Source organism: Cetorhinus maximus, chromosome 16 (genome assembly GCF_964194155.1).
Source record: "Cetorhinus maximus chromosome 16, sCetMax3.hap1.1, whole genome shotgun sequence".
NCBI lineage: Eukaryota > Metazoa > Chordata > Chondrichthyes > Lamniformes > Cetorhinidae > Cetorhinus > Cetorhinus maximus.
The window spans coordinates 58195014-58219055 of record NC_135894.1 but is presented as its reverse complement, the minus strand read 5'-3'; the positions used below and the strand labels follow the sequence as shown (position 1 = coordinate 58219055).

At 41.2% G+C, this 24042-nt stretch overlaps 1 protein-coding gene across 6 annotated transcripts in view; it reads left to right on the top strand.

The window, feature by feature from the left end:
- Window positions 1-24042, top strand: part of dmd (dystrophin) — a 1945510-nt gene that overhangs the window by 1062699 nt on the left and 858769 nt on the right. For all 6 annotated transcript variants that reach the window (XM_078559857.1, XM_078559853.1, XM_078559852.1 and 3 more), the window contains exon 43: window positions 13436-13586. In XM_078559857.1, the coding sequence (XP_078415983.1) occupies window positions 13436-13586 (151 nt within the window). The remainder of the gene's footprint in view (window positions 1-13435; window positions 13587-24042) is intronic.

The following is a 24042-nucleotide window of genomic DNA, read 5'->3' as shown; positions in this document are numbered from 1 at the left end:
CTCCTCCTCCCAGCCCTGCTCCGCTGATGCTGAAAGGAAGAACAAGGACATTGGATCAGTTAACGTGGAGACAATGTCAATGTGCATCCCTGTCCCCCAGATCATTATGCGCTCATCCTTCCATAAGCAATAGTCAAGCCATTTTGCAAACTTCAATCACTGAACATTCAGCACTGCCATGGCTGGTGGGACACTAATCGTGACCTCACTGCTGGGCATACATACCTGCCCGTGGCACCCCAGCCTCACCGACACTGGTGGACCTGGGTGCATGGCACCTCTCTAAATCTAGAGCCTCCTACTCGAAGTGGCTGAGAATCGCCAACTGTGCCAGCCCTCCGCCAGTCCTCACCCGCTTGGCTGCATTATGTGCATTCTTCTCCTGAAAAGGAGAGAAGAGCACTGATTAGTGCTAATTGTTCCTGGACTCTTCGCGGACGGCCCACCCCAACCAGAGTGGGACATTGCAGGGCTCCAGCTTCTTCTCACCCCTCTGCTGATGAACACTCACACAAAAGATGCTAGGCCTGTACCCCCACCCCCTTGGCCAAATGCTGCCTATATCACATTAGGCATCACAAGGTCTAACCTTCCATAGCAAGGAGGCGCAAGCACGTGGAGCGCAGAGGACAGCAGATCAATCGGTGCCACGCCACCTTGAAGCTCCTCTCCCAGCATGTCATCACCCTGACTTTGACATGTCCTGGAGTTTGCGCCTAGGTGTAGCTCCTCCAGGTTGCCCCCAAAACAGTAATGCGGGTCACAGTGTACCACATGTTGTGGGGCAGAACCCATCTCTTCACCACCCTCTCAGGCTGACTTAAGCGTGGGCAATATCTGCTGGCCCACCCAGCAAAGAACACATGCTGTCAAGGATTCAATGCAGACTTCGGGGGGTGGGAGGCACCAGGGGGGAAGCCTACCTGCTGGGTTAAGTGACCAATGCCAACATGGTACTCACCCTTCCTGTGTGCAACATGTCGTTGAAGCGCATGCGACACTGGATCCAGGTGCGCCACCCGCACCACATTGTGGGAGCTCACCACCTCCTCCCAGGCACGCTTGGTCATGTGGAGGGGCCTCCTCCTCCCGTCCTGGGGTACGAGGACCTCTCGCTGTGTTGCCACCTCCCCGAGGAGGGCAGCAAGGCAATTATCGGAAAAACGAGGGGCACAGTGTCCCGCTGCCCTACCCTCCTGCCTGGCCTGCTCACCAGCAGGGCTCTGGGGAGTCGTTCCACTGGCCATGATTCGCAGCCTTTGTAAGGCTGCAGCAGCTTTTTAAAACAGGCCGCCGATTTGCCATTGGACTCGGCAGTCATTGCAGTCCCGCCGCAGCCCATCCACTCCCACTGCCCTCAGGAGCTGCGATTCATGCTGGGCGGGCCGTAATTGGCCCACCCAAGTAAACTGGCAGCGCAGACCTGCTCGCGGGTGGCGATCGGGTCCACTCGCGCTCTTCCCCCCCCACCGCCAGTCAGAAAATTAAGCCCTTGATGTTTCTCACCCAACTCGGATCTCCTCCCGAGATACCCAAAAGCCACACTGTAAACTCACTGTTTTTTTCAACTGCAGAGCAAACAAAGCAGTTCCCCAAACTCAGTCTTTCCAGTCTTCCTCCGCTAAACTGAACACTTTACTGTGTCCCATAACTGATTATTCAGTTAAATAATGCCCCACTAGCCTTACAGTTTTTCTTCTCAGAGAGCTTGCAACTCCTGTCTTCTCTCTCTGGCACACACTCTGAAACCATCACCACCACCGCTGCGCCCCCCACCCCCAACCAACATCAACTCCTGCCTTTTCTGTGTCTGTCTCACTGGACCATTGTCAGTAGGCAACAGTATAACTTTTCTACTTTTTTTCCAGACTCACTGAACTTCCAACCCCTGAGGATATCAGGGGTTGTATGACCTCATTAAAAATGCATATATACAAACAAAACCAAAAGACCTCAAGCCTTTTAGTCACAAATCTACCAGACACCCAGGCATCAAAGGTCATAAACAAATAGAATTGGAACCATTTTTACCTTCTTAACACACACTTTTATGTTGAATTTATATACATTTATGTATTGTTCATAACACTGGGGAATTATTAACAGGTGTTTCAGATGTGATTTGCAATATCATTGTTCCATTTTGGACTATTTTACCCCAAAATGTGTTTTTCATGGTGACCCATGACATGAGGGTTTGGAAGGGAAGGTGATGATATTGATCAGTCTGAGGTAATTGTACTGGTCACAAGAAGCTTCAGTCCAGTAATGAGTGTACTAGTCATGGATTCATTTAATTGTGCCATGATGGACAGTGCAGGCATGTCTACAGTTTGGATTGTTTGAAATGTTATTTGGATTCAATAAGTAGGATCGAAGCAAGGTTAAGGAATATGTAAGTTCTGCTTGCTTCAGGTTGAGGGATGACAACACATTAAAGTCACTGAAAAGAATGGTGATTCCATATGGAATAGCTGGGATAAGCCACGTTTTTTAGTACAGATGAAGCATCTAATGAGATACCCTTGCTGCTGAGAAAGCCATCCATGAAAAAGGCACAAATGAAATTCGAAATGATAAAATAGTTGTCTTTGGGTAAATTGCAAATCTACTGATTTTTCAATCAGGACATTATTGCATTCCTTTTAAAAGAAAAACTAGTATCTCGAATCAGAATGTTAAACATTAACAGCGTCAGGTAACAGGAATTTGAGAGAAAAAAAAGCAAATTGTCTTAAAGTTACATCAACAATTTGCTCATCCTCTTGTCCTGGATTAAAAATATTACTAAAAGATGTGAGGTAGTTGATGACAAGTACACAGAGCTTATTGAAGAGATTGGTGAAAAATGTGATTAATGTAAAAGCTATTGGAGGACACCATCACGGCCTATTATAAGTCTCCCATTAGCACGAGACTTTAATGAAGTAGTAGTTATGGATTTAAAGGTGTGGAACAAAGATTTTCATTTTAGTTTTCATAGACATGGAACAATATTCGGTCTGTTTGCAGTAGCACATGACAAAGACAAAAGAGTGATTGTTGATAAAATCATGGAAAATTGGATGGAGATGGGACTGGACAGAGGGCACTGGCTAAATTCCTAAATGACAGGGGGGCAGATGGAATTTGCCAATGATAAATTTAGAGATGTGTGAAAATATACACACTTTCGTGGTGAGCACTGCAGCTGAAAGTCCATTCAGTAATATGAAAGAAATCACACAGTGATTGATGAGATACTTCACAAGATCTTAGCTGACCAAATTGTAAGCCAACATCTGCCCTGGCATGGACAATCCATGCGAAGAATTTGCTTCAAATGGTTGGGGGGCTGTATTCTGTATCAGTAGGTCTATGGGAGAAATCCAAAAATACCTTCTGTGATGTGTGATTGTCCCCCGGCCTTGGAAAAGGCTACAATTAATTCAACATTTTTTGTGCATTTTAATGCCCTACTTCCAAGGAGAAGGGCATTCATTAAAGCAAAATTCTTGGAGAAAATTCGGTGAGCCTTACAGCATTTACAAAAAACAGTCAGAGATAAATTTTAATCCTGGGGATTTAGAATATAGAAAGGAGGGTCAGAAAGAGTGGAAAGATCTGGGTAAAGTGATAGGGTGTGATGGGAAGACAGTAATTCTCCAACATAGTAATCAGGGTACATTCATCTAGATTAATTAGGATTGATTATAAACTTGCAAAGGCTGCGCAATTAGGAGAACGTGATGAGGCATCCTGTACATCACATACTCATGTGTTTGACAGTTATGAGGAACAGAATACAGTATATAAGGGGCTGGAATACAGTTGACAAAGTGATACCAATATACAAGATAGGGCTATTTATCCCAAAGGACAACCATTGAAAGTCAGAACTAGGGTAACATACATATCAGAAGGGGCCAGTGAATGGAAGGATGTGAACGTTGTCAGGAGAGTAGGCAAAGTCACTGGCAAATTCAAACATTAGCCAAATGTCCATGATGATGGACAAGATGTGAGACCTATGGACTGGTAAAATGAGGTGAAAATGTGGAAAGCTAGAAAATGTAGTGCAAGTTCCCACAGCAGTTCTGGAAGTGACTGAGACTCTAGGAAACTGGAACAAAATGTCTGATCATGGGAGGGAGAAGTCATGTAGCAGTAGTCCAGAAAGAGGTAGGACGACAAGTAGAGGCCATGGTTTGACTAGAACAAGGGCGATAGAATGTCATGAAAATATAATAATTTTCACAATATTATTGTGATTTATTATAAAATGGATTAATAGTGGGGTTTGGATTAATTTCTCTGTGTGTATGTGTGTGGGGGGGATTTGATTGAATTGGAGACAGCTGGTCTGGAGGTTTTGAGTTATCAACAAGAAGCTAGGTTTGAAATGCTAAATACGTTTTAGAATGTGAGATGTAAGGAAAATTTGCATTTTTAGATAAATTAGAGTAGTTTGAATTTCAAAGAGATGGTAAGACGTTACACTTAGCCAAATGGAGCTAAGCCAAGCAGTGTGTTTATTTTTCCCAAAGGTTACTGACAAAATTAGTACTATGAAAGATTTACATTATGAGAAACTAAAGTTACAAAGACATATTGGAACAATGGAGTTTGCATTAAAAAGGGAGAAACATGTATAAAGGAGAATAGGTTATGTATAAGAGGAGAAGGCATTCTAAGATCTAATACAAGTGTGAAAAGCCTCCAGCCTCTGTGCATCAAATTGCCATCTACAGGAACCAAAGCTGAGAAAACTCATTTTGAATGCGACTGTCCAGGGTATTGTGTTGCTTTGCCTGAGTCTGTTTACATCTATTTGTTTTTACTGTTGCCTTAATGGAAGTGTAACTGGGAGCCAGATTAACTAGGGGTTTTAGGAGTTACTATAATAGTAATTTGTAGACTTATGTATGTGCTTGAAGTTTTTTTCTTTTAATAAATGTTTAATTTAGTTATTTTAAAAACCTCTGAAGGCTTTCTAAAAACCTCTGAACCTATTACTTTTGAATTCAAGGCATGCATCTCGAAATAAAGTACAAATTGCAAAACAGCTGTGACCGCATGATCAAGTTTCCCTTGTGGATTTGATCCACCTGGCACACATCGTCTGCCACGTTATAACAAGAACAAACCAGATACACCACTAGAGGTAGAAGCCCGCCCTTACAATTGGGAGGTTTTGGTGGCTAAAACAAATTAGAATATAAATCGAAAGGAGATGCAAAACAAAAAGGGTTGGATAGTTGGAAAGAATTTGATGTATATTCTGAAGTGCCAGATAGGGGCAGCCGGCCTTATCAGACAGGTGGCTATGTACGGAAACAAGAAATTACTGATGGGACGTATGAGGCTAAAGCTAGTAGCTTGGAGTTTCGGAGAGATTTAGTGATCAAGATGTTAAAGTGGGCTGCCCCAATGCAGGAAAAGTGATACCCACATATTCTTGAGAATGTAAGTCGATTGATATAAAAGCCACATTTTTTCAGGGTGAAAAACTTCAAAAGAATAGTGTTTTTGAAACCACCTAAAGAAGCAGGTGACGTAGAAGGAAGGCTGTAGAAATTAAACAAATATCTTCATGGATTAAATGATGTGTCGAGGGTCTGGTATTTCTCTGTTAAGTCTGTCTTGCTGAAATTAAGTTGTATTCAGCTGAAAGCAGACAAAGCAATGTTCCACTGGTATCAAAAGAGAAACTTGCAGGCATCTTATGATGCACGCCGATGATTTTCTATGGGGAGGTTCTGCAGAGTTTGAGCAATTTTCTATAGATGAGATAAAAGGGGAATTTAAGATTGGATGTCAGGCTTCGGGGCCTTTAAATATATAGGGTTAGACATTAGTCAGACTAGGTCAGGAGTAACCTTGAATCAGCAATCATATCTAGAAAGTATTAATCGTATTCTTATAAATCAGGCTAGGTCCTGATTTAGGAAGATGATCTTTCATCCAAGGAAGAAACAGACCAGTCAAAAAGTTTGATTGGACAGTTAAACCGGCTGTGTACTCAGACATGACCCGATGTGAGTTATGATGTATTGTAACTGAGTACTTTGATGAAACATGCTACAGTTGAGGAAGTTCTGAGGGCATATAAAACCTTTAAAAAGTTCAGTTAGGAGAAATGTGCACTCAAGTTTCCAGCCTTGGATATGAAGTTAGTCCCTTTTAGTGAAGCTTCTCTAGATGGATATTTGAGTACAGCTGGGTTTATTATACTCGTGATGGTGAAAAATGGAAAGTATTCTCCCTTGGCCTGGGAAGCCAAGAAAATAAAAAGGGTAACTAAAAGCACCCTAACTGCAGAAACACTGGTGCTAATAGAAGCCATAGTTTATGGGATTCTATTTATCTAACAATCTGAAGGAAATTTTATACAAAGGGGCATTCTGAGCAAAGGTTGCCCCATAGAAAGCTATGTGGATAATCATTTTCTTTGGAATAATGTTCATTCAACAGAGATTGTCACTGCGAAAAGGTTGGAAAGAAAAGGTTGGAAAGATAAGTGGTTTCTAAAATAAAATGGGCCGAAGCAAGTCACCAATTATCAGGTGAAAGTACTGTGGATGCTGGAAATCTGAAACAAAAACGGAAAATGCTGCAAAAACTCAGCAGGCCTGGCAGCATCTATGGAGAGATAAACAGAGTTAATGGCTGGGATTTTCCGTACTCGCCAACATCGGACGTGGTCGGTGATGAGAGCAGACAGTATGGCGCGATTAGTTTCACGATGGTGTGAAACCAGTTTGCGATTGTCTGCTTGGCAGGACGTGTTCTCTGCCATCGGACGTCGGGAACTTCATTGTAATACATCAGCATATCATTATTACGCTAGCTCGCTGGGCTCATCCCTCCCTGCTGGATCGTCCACCCACGTTGGCAGGAAAGCACGCTGACATGTTCACGACAGCACATAAACAATGTGTGCCTGGCGGGCTGCACTTTGCTCGGGACTTCAAAGTTTGTTTGCCTACCTTGCTTCAGTCAACACTCACAGTCATCAGTGCCAGGTTTCACAGACAACACTACATCACTTTTAGGGGAGCTCATGGCAGGTCTCTACCTACCAGATCACCCATATGTGGGTGGCTTTTCAGTGGCTGCAGGGCTAGGGCTTGCTTGGTGCAGGAAGAGAATTGGCCGCAGCCAAGGGAAGAGGCTGCAAGACGGGGAAGGAGGGTAACCCAGGGTGTTTGTGGGAGCACATGTTGATCAGTCTTTTGTCAGTTTAAACCTGTGTCCTGTTATCCTGTTATCCTATTCGCACAGCTTAGTTTGAAGAAACTTTCTGGATAGACCTTATCCACCCTGTTTATATCATGCAATTCTGAAGGGTCACCTCTCCTTTCAGAGTTTCTCCAGTCTTTCCTCAAAACTTAGACTTTCTACTTGAGGGATCAGTCCTAGTGCTCTTCTCTGCATTGCACCATGGAGTTGGCCTTTATTGCAAGGGGATTGGAATACAGGAATAAAGAAGTCTAGCTAGCGTTGTACAGGGTGTTGGTGAGATCACCTCTGGAGTACAGTGTACAGTTTTGGTCTCCACATTTAAGAAAAGATATACTTGCATTGGAGGCAGTACAGCAAAGATTCACTAAATTGGTCCTTGGGATGAGGGTGCTGTTCTACGATGAAAGGCTAAGCAAACTGGGTCTATTTTCTATGAATTTAGAGGAATGAGAGGTGACTCATTGAAATATACAGGATTCTGAAGCAACTTGATAGGGTAGACGCTGAAAAATTCTTTCCACTGGTTGAGGAATCTAAAACATGGGGGCGCAGTCTCAGAATAAGGGGCCAATCATTTCAGACTGAGATTAGGGGAAATTACTTCATTCATAGGGTCTTTGGAATTCTCAGTCCCAGAGGGTTCTGGGTGCACACCAGATTAACCCGTGGGATTGGGGAGACTGGGTCTGTATTTCCTAGAGTTTTGAAAAATGAGGGGTGACCTCATAGTCATAAAGTCATAGAGGTCCACAGGACAGAAAAAGGCCCTTCGAGTCTGCGCCGGTCAAACAAGCACCTAACTATTCTAGTCCTATTTTCCAGCACTAGGCCCATAGCCTTGTATGCCATGGCATCACAAGTGCACATCCAAATACTTCTTAAATGTTATGAGGGTTTCTGCCCCTACCACCCTTTCAGGCAGTGAGTTCCAGATTCCCACCACCCTCTGTGTGAAAAAATTCTTCCTCACATCCCCTCTAAATCTCCTGCCCCTTACCTTAAATCTATGCCCCCTGGTTATTGACCCCTCCACCAAGGGGAAAAGTTACTTTCTGTCTACCCTATCTATGCCACTCATAATTTTATACACCTCAATCATGTCCCCCCTCAATCTCCTCTGCTCCAGGGAAAATAACCCCCATCTATCCAATCTCTCCTCATAACTAAAACTCTCCAGCCCAGGCAACATCCTGGTAAATCTCCTCTGCATTCTCTCTAGTGCAATCACATCCTTCCTATAATGTGGATTCTAGAACTACATGCAATACTCTAGCTGTGGCCTAACTATACAGTTCGAACATAACCTCCCTGCTCCTATATTCTATGCCTCGGCTAATAAAGGCAAGTATCCCAAATGCCTTCTTAACCACCTTATCTACCTGTCCCGCTACCTTAAGGGACTGGTGGACATGCACACCAAGGTCCCTCTGATCCTCGGTACTTCCCAGGGTCCTACAATTCATTGTGTATTCCCGTGCCTTGTTTGTCCTGCCCAAGTGCATCACCTCACACTTATCCAGTCTAAAATTCATTTGCCATCTGACCAGCCCGTCTATTTCCTCCTGTAATCCAAGGCTATCCTCCTTGCTATTTATCACCCCACCAATTTTCGTGTCATCTGAGAACTTACTGATCAACCCTCCTACATTCAAGTCTAAATCGTTTATATATACCACAAACAGTAAGGGACCCAACACCGATCCCTGTGGAACCCCATTGGACACAGGCATCCAGTCACAAAAACACCCCTTGACCATCACCCTCAGCTTCCTGCCGCTCAGCCAGTTCTGGATCCAATTTGCTAAATTGCTTTGGATCCCATGGGCTCTTACCTTTGTTATCAGTCTCCCATGTGGGACCTTATCAAAATCCTTGCTGAAGTCCAAGTAGACTACGTCAAATGCATTGCCCTCATCTACACACCTGGTCACATCTTCGAAAAATTCAATCAAATTGGTCAGACATGACCCATGCTGACTGTCCTTGATTAATCCCTGCCTCTCCAAATAGATTAATTCTGTCCCTCAGAATTGCTTCCAATAGTTTCCCCACCACTGAGGTTAGACTGCCTGGCCTGTGGTTCCCTGATTTATCCCTTCCTCCCTTCTTGAATAACAGTACCACATTGGCTGTCCTCCAGTCCTCTGGCACCCCTCCTGTGGCCAGAGAGGTATTGAAAATTATTGCCAGTACCCCTGCTCCCTTGCCTCACTCAACACCCTGGGATACATTTCATCTGGGCCTGGAGATTTATCTACTTGTAAGCCTGCCAGACCACTTAGAACCTCCTCGCTTTCTATGCTAATTTCTTTAATTATATCACAGTCCATCTGCCTGATTTCCATACCCACGTTCTCCCTGAACACCAACACAAAGTATTCATTTAGAACCCTACCTACGTCTTCCGGCTCCACACACAAATTACCTTAATGGGCCCTACTCTTTCCCTAGTTATCCTCTTACTCTTAACATACTTGTAAAATAACTTTGGATTTTCCTTTATTTTATCTGCCAATGTTATTTTATAGCCCCTTTTTGGTCTCCTAATTTCCTTTTTAAGTTCTCCCCTACACAGTCTATACTCCTTTTGGGCTTCCGCTGTTTTGAGCTCTCGGTATCTGCCATAAGCCTCCCTTTTTCTCTTTGTCCAATCCTGTATATCCCTCAACATCCAGGGTTCCTTAGATTTGTTGGTGCCACCATTTATCTTTACTGAAATATGTTGTCCCTGTACTCTCCCTATTTCCTTCTTGAATGAGTCCCACTGCTGTGATGCAGATTTACCCAAAAGTAGCTGTTCCCAATCCACTCTGGCCAAATCATGTCTGATCTTATTAAAATCGGCCTTCCCCCAATTTAGAACTCTGATTTCTGGCCCATCCTTGCCCTTTTTCATAACAACTTTGAATGTAATGGAGTTAAGATCACTATCTGCAAAATGCTCCCCCGCTGTTACCTCTACCACTTGCCCGGCTTCATTCCCTAAAATTAAGTCCAGGACCACCCCCTTTCTTGTAGGACCTTTTACATACTGGCTTAAAAAGCTCTCCTGGATGCATTTTGAGAATTCCACTCCCTCTAAACCTATCACACCATGACTAACCCAGTTGGGGAAGTTGAAATCCCCCACTATTACTACCTATTATTTTTACACTTCTCTGAAATTTGCTTACACATCTGCTCTTCTATTTCTGTCTGACTGTTTGGGGGCCTATAGTACACTCCCAGCAATGTGATTGCTCCTTTTTTGTTTTTCAGTTCTACCCATATGGCTTCATTTGAGGAGCCTTCTAAGATGTCATCCCTCCTTACTGCTGTAATTGATTCCTTGATCAATATTGCAATACCCCCTCCTCTTTTACCTCCTTCCCTGTCTCGCCTGAAGAGCCTTTATCCTGGAATATTGACCTGCCAATCCTGCCCCTCTCTCAACCATGTCTCTGTGACAGCAATGACATCATACTTCCATGTGTTAATTTGTGCCCTCAACTCATCTGCCTTATTCGTCAGACTCCTTGCATTAAAATAAATACCATCCATCCTTGCCAGACTCCCTTTTGCCTTAACTGGCCTATAATTTCTAGGCCTTCCACACTCACTTGCTCTCTCTTCTAATTTTGGCTGTGCATCTCCCCCTGCTGAACCTCCTCTCAGGACCCCATCCCCCTCCCCAACAGCACTAACAAACCTCCCCACAAGGATGTTGGTCCCATTCCGGTTCAGGTGCAACCCGTCCGCCTTGTACAGGTCCCACCGCCCCCAGAAATGGTCCCAATGTCCCAGAAATCTAAAGCCCTCTCTCCTGCACCATCTCTCCAGCTATGCATTCATCTGGACTAACCTATTTCTATACTCACATGGCACTGGAAGTAATCCAGAGATTACTACCTTTGAGATCCTGTTTTTTAATCTGTTTTCTAGCTCCCTAAATTCTGCTTGCAGGACCTCATCCCTCTTTCTACCTATGTCGTTGGTACCAATATGTATCACGATCTTTGTCTGCTTGCCCTCCCCCTTTAGAATGCCCTGCAGCCGTTCAGTGACATCCTTCATAGAAACTTACACCCTATCATGCCCTGTAAGAATTTTGTACGTAGCTATGACGATTCCCCTGGCTAAAACCAGGGTCATAATTTTAGGATAAGGGGCAGGTCATTTAAGACTGAGATGAGGGGAAATTTCTTCACTCAGATAGTGATTAATCTTTGGAATTCTCTACCCCAGAGGGCTGTGGAAGCTCAATCATTGAGCATGTTCAAAACAGAAATCAATAGACTTCTGGAGACTAATTACATTAAGGGATATGGAAATAGGGCAGGAAAATGGTGTTGAGGTAGATGATCAGCCATGATCTAATTGAATGGTGGAGCAGGATTGACAGGCTGAATGGCCTCCTGTTCCTATGTTCCATCATTGAATACATTTAAGGCTGTGATAGACAGATTTTTGGTCTCTCAAGGAATCGAGGGATATAGGGATTGGGGAGGTAAGTGGAGGTGAAGCCCAAGATCAGCCATGATCAGATTGATGGCAGAGCAAGCTTGAAGGGTCAAATGGTCTACTCCTGATCCAATTCCTTGTATTCTTGTGTTAATCCTCAAGTCGCCACCTCATCAAGTGCCCTTCCCAATTTGGCATCATCTGTAAATTTGACCAATTTGCATTGAGTTTTTCCATTGAAGTGACTAATACGTTAATCACTTTTCAAAGCTAACTTCACAGTGTAGGAGCAGTCAAATGAACAAGTGTCAAGTGCATATAAGGAAAGTTGATATGGCCACAGAAAGGTGTCAACCAGTTTTGTAAATACTTAAACAAGGAGTGATTCAAACTGCATGGCTTGGTCTGGTTTTCTTATCTGTAATACATAAGCTAATTTTACTCTACAGCTAACCAGTAACTTTATACCTCCCATTTACTTTCCCTTCCCTCATGAAGGCTCAGACTTGAGCTGGGATACGGTTTCATGAGCCCCAGCCATTTTCAAAGTACTTTGCCCATGCATTAGCCCTGACATAGGGACAGGCATAGGCCATTTATCCCTTTGAAATTGTTTTCCATTCAATTAGATAATAGCTGCTCTGTTCCTCAATTCTATTTTCTTGCTACACATTCAACTTACCCCAAAAATGAGAGACCACGCATAATATTTCTCAGCAACAGACATTTCTATCCACCATCCGGTGGAGACTTGAAAAACCATCTGTTAATTTAGGGGTGCTGTGCTCCTTTTGTGGCAGCAATGCTACCTTATTTGTCACTGATGCCCCAACTATATAACTGACATTTATGGAGTACCTTATCAAATCTATATCTCAAAACATCTCAAAAGTGCTTCTGGTACAACAAATTGCTTCAAAGTGCAGTGGCTTTTTTTCTGTAGCCAAACTGTAATTATAAAGGGGTATAAATTATTAAGAATTTGACATGAATTGAGCATAGAGATTTGTTGTAATACAAGGCATAGTGATAGAGTGTATATTGTTTCCTAGTTCCTTCTGAAAAATGTCTTGAGGTCCTTGCAATTTCACAAGCCAGCCTTTTCAGACTAGCCACTGTAACAATAAGCTCTGCAAGACTTACTTGAAGAAAAATGTCCTTGTGATATGTCAAATGGTTTGTGTGAATTTGCTTCTGATTTTCTTCTTTGGTCATTGATATCTGCACAATAAATCCTTTGCACAGTGGAAAGCCCAAAAACAAGATGACATTTCAGGGTATAAAGATAAAAATCTTTTTACTACCTCAAAATCATCTCTTAGCCATTGAATGTTTGATGTTCATTCTGCCACATGACTTCAATGTAGAAAGTAAGCATTCCCTTTGGGAGACATGATAACTTTACCTGAAAATAAGTTTATCTCTATTTAAATCAACTCTGATCACCAATGTAAATACCTACCAGGATACAAAGTGGAATAAAAGCTAGAAAATGTAAGTTAACTTTTCAATTAGAGTGCTCTAATAAATCTATTTACTTCTCTAGTGGAAAACAATGATATCATCCTTCAATTTGAACAATCCTAAAATAGTAGTAAATGTATTTGATGCATAGCCCTCCGTATTGTATGTTTGAGTTCTGTACTATCTCGGCAGTTTAAAAAATCTTCTTGTAGTTTATCGGTGTTATTAACTTATGAATTGCAAATACATAAACTCATGTCAAATCATGATCAAACTTACAAAAAAAATGCACTTGTCTTCTGCCCAGGAGATTTAATAGATGTGTGGATAAATGGCGTACGTTCAACTATGACATGAAAGACCTGGCCAAGTGGATGACAGAAGCAGAACGGATCCTGGCTGACACTAAGGTGGACACTGAAAATATAGAGCTGGAGAGAACCAAACAGAAACTCCAGGTAATTATTCATCAACTACCTACTTATAGAAGTAGCCACAGTTTTGTGTTAGAACAAGTCCTAGTTAGGAAATAAATATGAGTCTGCTTCCCAATAGTAATAACATTTTGAAAACTATTTTCATAAATAATGCTGTTTAGTTCACAATTGCTGTTAAATACATAGAAGTCCAACAATCAAAAGGGATCTATATATGTATATATATTTCTGGATAATTGTGCTTTTTGTTCACTTTGTAGTGCATTTTGCAATGTTATTAAGTTTTTTATGTTGGCATGCAAAGACCATTGATGCTTACCAATGCCACCTGGTTGCCAAGGAAGAAAAAATCTGTGGTTGATATTCTGTAGCTGACACAACTGTTATATGCACTGCGATTTGTATGCAAATCATAGTCCATTGTGTTAAGAATGTATCATCATTTACACCATTTTTGACTTGCATTTTTTGTGGTCCTTTGGCATAAAGTAATAGTTAGATAATTTACAGTTAAGTGGCAGCATATGTTTAGGTGTAATTAGAAAGAGGCCATAAAGAAGTCTTTATGGGCTGAATTGTTTTTGAAGACTTTACAGATACAAATCTGGTGGGATAGATGGCAGTAAAAAAATTCCATTAACTCGGCAGTAATAGAAACTGTTAAGTATTCTGTCTTTTACTGGATTAGTGATGCAGAGCTTTATGAGCAATGCTTGGTGACCCGTATGTAAAATTAACAGGGTGTATGTTTTGAAGTGCAAGTATATGCCCTTGTGGTTTGATCAAGAAATAACCTGTCCTAAATGCAGAGAAGTGGAACCTACTAGATAGAATGTCTTACCTTGACTTGATCTGTGCATACCTGAGATAAATATGTATTTTAAAAAAAATATAGATGCAACATCCACCGTGTTGATCATGAGGAGTCAAGATCAGATGCAGTTTTCAGGTGAAGTGAGGTTAGGGGGCAGAAGATAATTGGACAGGGGAATGCAGATTTAATTCAGTTGTCATTTTAAAGTTAAACATTGTGATACTATGGTATTTTTACGTGATTTATAATTCAAAAACAAAGTGCACAGTAATTTGAGAAGCATGGGAGTAGAGTTAATTGGAGTTTTTCTCAGTACAAGCTGAGGAGCTGATACAACTGCACTACTGCTGGTGAGAATGTGTAACTGCAGCATGACAAGTTTACATAAGCAATTTATATTATAAACATAGGTGTGAAATTTTGAATGAGACAAAAAGAGCAAGCTAACAAAAAAATGCACTTTTCTTCTGCCCAGGAGATTTGATAGATGTGTGGAGAAATGGCGTGCATTCAACTGTGACGTGAAAGACCTGGCCAAGTGGATGTGCTTGCATATGTACAAGTTTTAAAATATTACAGATATTTATTACCTTGTGCTTAATAGTGTAATCCAGATGGGGTCTAACTAGAGCTCTGCACAGCTGTAACATAATTTCCACCTCTTTGCATTCAGCCCTCTTAAGCCCTCCTAAAAAGTGAGCATTCCAGTAACCTTTTTTTGTACCTGTTCATGAGCTTTGAATGATTTCTGTATTTGGACCCCTAAATCCCTCTGCTCATCCACAGTTCCTAGCTTCTCATCTTTTATAAAATACTCTGATCCATCTTTCTTGGGCCCAAAGTGGATGACCCCTCACCAACCCAGGTTCTTTAATCTCCTATTTACTGTAATCCTTCATCCCTGGCGCCATTCTAGTAAATCTTTACTGTATCCTCTCCAAAGTCTTCACGTCCTCCCTGAATTGTGGTGCCCAGAATTGAGGTCACAATAGGTGAGAGTTGGAAGAGCGAAAGATGTGAACCATGATTTAGGGCTATAGGAGGATACTGTGAGTGGAATGAGGCCATACAGTGATTTCTAAGTGAAGAAAGGACCATGAATTTAATGTATTGTGAGATGCGAAGCAAGTGATTTTTGCTGAAGGTAGGAGTGACAGGGCAGCAGGACTTTAGCATTGAGGCTTAAGATGTGGAGTTCTGTTTGAACTGTTGAACTGGAGCTTGTGTAGGCTAGAGTTGGAGTGCCACTGAGGAGGGCATTTGAAATATTGAACCTTGAGGTTGGAATGATGCAGATGCTGAAGTTTCAGTGGTGGTGAAGTTGGATGTTTTGAATAAGTAAATGTTTAGAATTGTTCTTCAGCATTTCTTAATTGCTTCTAACCAAAGATAGTAATGTCTCCGCAGCCTGCATTTCAGTTTGCGCTTGAATTCAATGTGAGATCATTTATTGTGATATCATGCTAATTCAGACTGCGCTACATGGTGAATAATTGGAGGTTCTCCTCCAACCACTCAGATTTCACTCACCTAATGAGGCATGACTGAATTAAGCAATAATGGACACATGCAAGTAAAACAGGTTGTAACTGAGGACAGGCAGCTTCTTTGAAGGACGAGACATCTGGTTGACTGCTTTTATTTGAGCTGCCATTCCCTATTAAGACCTAATGTATAACCAAGTATTTGAGATACCTGTAGAATGCGAGCTTTTGTGCATTTGATTTGTGGTGGCTGTTTTAAGTTATTGGCATTGCATTACAGACTACCATAACTGTTTTGGTTGGTGTAATCTTATGCATGTTAATCATTTGTGATATGTAATCTATTTGAAAGCTGATGAAATGTTATTTCAGAATGGGAGTTATGTTCGTTAAGAATTTTTAGTGGCAGAGGCTAAATATTAAATCAAAACTATATCCTGCATAACAGTACTAGCAATTTGGACAATAAAATGTGGAAAGTATGGAACTTTAGCAAATGAATTGTATTCTGAGTGTTAGACATGGATATGTGGGAACATTTGCTACTCAGATCAGACTTTTTGTTACATTTGAGAATTTTGCTTACATCAGACATTACAATTTTGCATTTGAAAGGGAAGTGCTTTTGTTCAATGAAATTCTCTGATTGGATCAGCAGTTATGTCCTTACCTGAAGTTGGTTCTACTTTGCATAACTGTACCTGGATTAACTGTCCTCTTACAATTGTAATTTGCCAGTTTTGGGGTTTTGTTACTATTTCTGCTCTAGAGCTCCCCCTGTTGCTGCATTCTTTAGGGTCCTGTTGTAGAAAAGGGCTTCTGTCATAGTGAGACCTTGGTCCTCAGCATTACGTCTTTGGAAAATCTGTTTTGAAGGCAATTGCACTAATTCTGCATCAATTGTGGTGCCTTCCAGTTCTGTGACAAATGTGTTTGTGAACTTATTGGTCTTTCTGCTATGAATTTATTGATCTTTCACGGCTATCCACTATTTACTCCTGGAAGTGAAGAACAAAATGGATTGTCACCTGGAATCCATGGTGCACATGTGGTATTGAACATCTCCCTATCTTGTAAATTTCTCTATGCCTAACATGATTGGAAGAATTTTTGAAAGTATAGATTCTGTTATTCCATCTCGGTATTATTTATATGTTAAGGAAACGTGTTCATGTTTTGTGGCATCATGGGGGGAGTCACTTTTTGTGAGGATTCTCCAATTAGCTCCAGTTGCAAATTGATCCAGCAGTGATGTAGGGGTTTTGGGTGAGGTATGTGGGGGGAGGGTAGGGGTTGGAAGGATATCTGCCTTTCTCTCTGTTTTCATCTTTCTGCATATTTCTTTCTTGCTCTGTTGCATAGGTGTTAGAAATGAGAAGTTCCATCCCACAGGGGTATATGATTGCCATTAATCTTTTATAACTGTCAACATAACATTGATGAGATCATCTCTTAGCTTCAAAATTCAAGTTTATTTTTAAAAGGGAAGTAATGTTGTGAAGAAAGCATTTTTTTCTACCATTCACTTCTTTCCTCTGTTCATTATACTTTTCAAGTTTTTAGAACATAAAACAAAAACTACAGCAGATGTGTAATCAGCGCACTATCAATTTCTCTTCCTCTCTTTTCACGTACTGCCTCTAAGAAAAACAATATTAATTTTACTTCACTGAAGTTTTTTCACATTGCCCTCTTGATTTTTTTTTGAAAGTTAAAGAAAAGATAAAGAACAGAGTGTGCTAGAAGCTAAGAATAATATCACATGTACAGTTGACTGAACAATACTGACGCATTCAGGAAAATTAACTGGATTAAAAATGGTCAGACTATACAATCCAAATTCAGTTTATAATCCCGGGCAAAATTATCAACTTCAAACTCATTTGTTTGTGAGAGGATAAGACCTTTAGCTAAAATCTTAATGAGGAGATCAAAAACAATTCGGTGGATAGATGTAATCATGCTAATGTGAAACATTTTCTTTGTTTGATTGGTTTATAATATTCAAATCCCTATTTTGGACATGAGAAATCTCAGTTATTGGGAGGAAAATGGTAAATGAGAAAAACTTTGAAGTATGTTTAGAAATTTAAGGGAACACAGTGTTTTAGATGGTGCAATCTCCATTGCCTACTCATGCCATTAATAAGGCAGCTATTGTGTGTCACGCAGTGTGATGCGCTTAACATTGAAAATACTTGCCACAGTGCCAGCTACAAGACAGATACTGAAGGTACTTATAAAGTTTGAAATTAAGTACATGCCCCCGTGTAATAATTTTAATACTTTAATAAAAAACAATCAAGTGCTTGGGAAATCAGATTTTGTTATAACAGGAACTTTGCTGCATTACAGATACTAAGACTAGTGTGAGATTCTGAGTAGTGATTTTTGTACAGTAGAAAAATGTTGCCAATAATTTTACTTGTTAGTATGCCACCAGAACCTGTCACTGTATATTGTGCTTTGTGTAACTGGTAAACTATATTTTCTACTTGAGGTGTGTTGTCTACAACTTTGTCAATTGATTGAATAAAGCCCTTTTGCTAGTGCATTGGGTATAAAATCCAATATCTCTCAAGGGCAATGCAAGCATATGAATTCACAGAACTAACTGCCAGTCAATACTTCCTGCTTCAAGTGTACCTCCTGCAAAGTTACTGCAGAGCTGTAATGACTCTCTCACTCTCCTGATTGACAGAGTTGCAATGTGAATGCTATAGGTGTTACAAAAGTGAAATTGGGATAAAAATGAACACAAATGAAGCTAACTGTTTGATTAAACCATCTTAATTACTAAGCTTAAGTTTTGAAAGAATGGATTACGTTATGGAAGGTAGAAACTCGGGTGTTTTACATTAGCATTGGCTGAAACATCATCAAACAAAAGGCTGGAGTCCGAATTTTTTGTGGAAGTACTGTATTGTTGAACAGGCCAAACTTGCAGGAGGTGTTAAACCAAGGTCCCGTGTGATTATTTAGGTTGGTGTTAAAGATTGTATGGCAACAGTTGAGGAAACGTAGAGAATTCTCTTGAGTACCTTTACCAATATTTTCTCCTAAATCCAACACTAGACAGATTAAGGTGGTGTGCATCTCATCATTGTTTTTGTGTGCAAAATGGCTATTATATTTGCTTACATAATACTGCATTTCAAAAATGGTTTGTGAAGTCCTTGGGGACTTTTCAAAGAGGAATGACAAGGTACTGTATTTATGCAAATGTTCACTTTATCAAATTATAAAATGTATGTTCATGTAAATGTAGGACTTAATCACATTTCATCTCATTAAATAAGACTGTACAGCTGAAAATAGTTTTCATTAAGCATGTATACACATATGTACACGCCTGTGGCTAGTACTGCATCATGTCGTTTTTTATAACTCCTAGAATATGCCCAGGCAATAGCCTCATTGTACGTCCTGCTTGTTTTAAAAAAGAGCAAGACTGTAAATGTGGCATATGAAGGTGTCTTTTCAAAATGAACCTTTTTCATTCTGAAATTACAGAACAGTAAGCTCAACAAGGAACTTAAAAACAAAGCACCTCTGCAGTTTTCAGTCTTTTATTACCAAATGACCCACTGCGCTAAATGCCAACACGTTTGGTGCTACATTTTATATATACTGCTGGTGAAATTTAACACCAAATACAGGGTGTACCTTGGTATCACGTTGAAGGATGCAATAAAAGTGCATCTTGGGGCCATTAGTAGTAGCACAATATTGTAGCTACTGGTGGCTGGATCACACAGACTGAAAATGAAAGCAGGCTGAGGTGTCTATTATCAATTAGCAAGATTATGAACTGTATGGAATCTTGAATCAATCGGATAGCCTTTTAAGTTTTTTTTACCTTTAGCCCAAGGTTCTGGTAGGGATACAGTGGCAAAATAGTTTTATGTATTTTGCAGCCAGCGTCAATTAGGTATGTTTTAAAACGTATTAGATGTGCCAAAGTAAACACTATGGTGGCTTGGAAAGCATTTCTTTATTTTTCATGTGCCTGATGGGCATTCTTGTTTCCAGTCAATGATAATGTCCACCAATATCCATTACAAGCTTACCGACTCCCACAGCTACCTCGACTACAGCTCCTCAGACCCCACTTCCTGTAAGGACTCCATCCCATTCTCTCAGTTCCTTCGCCTCCGTCGCATCTGTTCTGATGATGCCACTTTCAAAAACAGTTCCTCTGACATGTCCTCCTTCTTCCTTAACCGAGGTTTCCCACCCATGGTGTTTGACAGGGTCCTCAACCGTGTCCGGCCCATCTCCAGCACATCTGCCCTCACACCTTCCTCTCCCTCCCAGAACCATGATAGGGTCCCCCTTGTCCTCACTTATCACCCCACCAGCCTCCGCATTCAAAGGATCATCCTCTGCCATTTCCGCCAACTCCAGCATGATGCCACCACCAAACACATCTTCCCTTCACCCCCCCGGCAGCATTCCGCAGGGATCGTTCCCTCCTGGACACCCTGGTCCACTCCCCCATCACCCCCTACACCTCAACCCCCTCCCACGGCACCTTCCCATGCAACCACAGAAGGTGCAACACCTGCCCCTTTACTTCCCCTCTCCTCACCGTCCAATGGCCCAAACACTCCTTTCAAGTGAAGCAGCATTTCACTTGCACTTCCCTCAATTTAGTCTACTGCATTCGTTGCTCCCAATGCGGTTTCCTCTACATTGGAGAGACCAAACGCAGACTGGGTGACCGCTTTGCAGAACACCTTCGGTCTGTCCGCAAGCATGACCCAGACCTCCCTGTCGCTTGCCATTTCAACACTCCACCCTGCTCTCATGCCCACATGTCTGTCCTTGGCCTGCTACATCGTTCCAGTGAAGCTCAACGCAAACTGGAGGAACAGCACCTCATCTTCCGACTAGGCACTTTACAACCTTCCAGACTGAATATTGAGTTCAACAATTTCAGATCATGAACTCTCTCCTCCATCCCCACCCCCTTTCCGATCTTCCCTTTTTTATCCCAATAATTTATATAGATTTTTCTTTTCCCACCTATTTCCATTATTTTTAAATGTATTTCCATCCATTATTTTATCTCTACCGTTTAGCCTATTTCAATTCCTTCGCCCCACCCCCACTAGGGCTATCTGTACCTTGCTTGTCCTGCTTTCTACCCTTAATTAGCACATTCCTTAGATAATATCACCACCTTCAACACCTCTTTGCCCTTTTGTCTATGACATCTTTTGGCTACTTCCACCTATCACTGGCCCTCTATCCAGCTTTACTTGTCCCATCCCCCATTAAACCAGCATATATTTCACCTATTTTTACTTAGTTCTGTTGAAGAGTCCTATGGACTCGAAACGTTAACTGTGATCCTCTCTGCAGATGCTGCCAGACCTGCTGAGTTTTTCCAGGTATTTTTATTTTTATTTTTGTAAATATCTGTATTGTATGAGTATTTTTAAGGCAATAGTACACATGGAAATCAAGGACCTGGATTTTTGCCCCTGGATCAGAGTGAAAGAGGCCTGGAAGGTCAGATTTTCATTTTAGAGGAATGGGCTGGGTTGGAAGTCAGGCCCACCACCCCCATAGCGAGTGTGGAGGCTGATGGGTGCAGAGATCGGCGGGCCGGAAGGCCTGCTCTGTGCTCTGGCACTTTGTTGAAGGCATTGAAAGGAATGATTAAACTCCACACATTTTTTTAAATTTAAGGCCCAGCAGAGCTAAATCCCTAGACAGCTTTGACAGTTCCAGTGAGCCTTGACACTTCCACTGAGCTGTGACAGTTCCAATGAGCCTTGACAGTTCCACTGAGCTGTGACAGTTCCAATGAGTTTTGACAGTTCTTTGGCAGCTATGACAGCTTTGACAGTTCTTTGGCAGCTATGGCAGTTATTTGACAGCTTTGAAAGTTCCATGGCAGCTTTGACAGTTCTTTGGCAGCTAGGACAGTTCTTTGACAGCTTTGACAGTTCCAATAATGCACTTTGTACGCACAGTCATGTCTAATTTTAATAATCCTAAGGGATGCTTTACCTACCACAAATGGTGCCTTACCTCTCCCAAAGGTGTTCTGGGACCATATCCAATGGGGGACCTTACGCTTCAAAGGGTAGGCTATCTAAATTAATCCATAAACTTCAGACCAGCTCTTATCTGGTCTAAACTGCATATGTCAGGTTTCACACTCTTGGCCTACCAAAATCCCACTTTGTTGGAGGCAGCTGAGAATATAAATGATCAGCTGCCTTTGTAAACCACATGGGGATGAAACCTGGCCCAACTCCGCCGCTGCCCCCCCCCCCCCCCCCAGCCAAGCCCCCTGTGAAAATAGGAAATGTTGGGTTTGGGGGTTGGGGCTCTCCACCGTGGTGAAAATTCAGACCAAGATGTCACTGTGTCTCATGACCATTTTTTGATGGACAACAGTGCAGTAGGAGATATTGAGTTGGGTATTGTCAGACTGATGTGAGTGATGTGTGACCTACAAGTTTAATTTGGCCTTCGCGTATTCATCTTAAACAAATGTAGAGGACTAACAAGTTTGTACATTTCTGTAAAAAGGGTTTCTGTCTGTGTGTCCTTTCATTTGGATCAGATCATGTGGTGCTAAGCCATACAGATTTGTAAGGTCTCTGGCTTACTTCCTGGTTTGTGCTGAGTTAGCTCCCCTCACTGGGCCTAATTTTAACTCTGAGTGAGTGGATGTGTTTTGAATGATTTATAATCTCACCCATGGGGTCTGATACAAGTAACCTCCATGTTTTTTGGACAAGGGAGGAGACGAGCAATTCAGGAATGCTGTCATGGATTTCTAATGAACCCCAACAGAATGTGTAAGAATATGATTGCTGAGTGAGAACGTATTTTGTTCTGCTGTGGGTAAAAGATTGTGGGCAGTGTTATCCCACACAAAGATGAATTGACAATGAATTGGAGAGCCACTAGCTCCCATGGAGCCCAAACTCAAACTTCAGCTTATTGGTGACCTGAAAGGTTCATTCAAATATGACTTGAAGCATTGAGTTAGAAATCTGTTTGATTGCTTCGGGTGTCCTTTGGGTATTCTTGCCTTTCTCTCAATAGTATTTTGTGGAATAATACCTTCTGCCCCTTTTCTATGAGAGAGATACCTGCACTGTGCTGGTGTTGTATCCATGGGGTCCTCCACTTCATCCTATTGACAGTTGTTCTTTAAGTCAACACTGCCATGTTCACAGAACAGTGTCACCTTTGTCTCATGGGTTCTCCTGGATTGGGTACGGTGTCCGTCATCTTTGGAAGTCTTGAGCTAATAAATCAGCTCATCCAACCATTCACTTGACTCATTGATCTGTATTTGACTGTGCTTCACCAGTTGTAATGAATAGAGTTGTTTACTTGCAATAGTTTTTACTGTTGAGTTTGTGTTAACAAAAATCTTTTAAAGAAAAAGCTTATTCAACTTTATGTGACATTAATAATTGAGGAAAATTGGCAGTTTCTTAATGTAGTGTCATTACTGTTTGGAAAAACAGATCTTAAGTATTTACAGTAATGGGTTTTATTATATAACTGATATCCGTTTGCTGAATAGAAATCATTGAAATGTTAAAAGAAGTAATTGCATCTGAAAACATAAATTAAAAGCATAAATTTGGTTTCTATAGACTATAGGATAAATATTTTATTTGTAAAGTTTGCAGAAAAGTTAGGTTAATAATACTACTTACTGCCTTCAGGCTTGCAGTTGCATACATATTTGAAATTAAAAATAATCAACAAATGCCATCACAAAACCTTTTTTTTGTTCACCGGTTCTCCTAAAACATTACTGTAAAAGCAAAATATAATGAATGCTGGAAATCTGAAATGAAAACAGGAAATGCTGGAAATGTTCAGCAGGTTAGGCAACATCTGTGGAGAGAAACAGAGTTAACAATGCAGTTCTATGACTTTTCATCAGATTGTTTTAGAAATCTGTTTCTAACGTTAGTGAATAAGATATAAAGCCAGAAGCACGAACACACTTAGTGGTTATACCATTTGTCGTCTTTGTGACAAAAAAAAATCTCTAACCTAACTTAAACAAAAATAGAGCATGGTTATTTAAACCTAATACACGCAGAAACAGAAAATGTGAGCTTGGGTAAATTTCAAAAGGGAAAATAAAAATGCAGCCCAGGGAGTAGGTATTTTTTTAATGTGGCCCAGC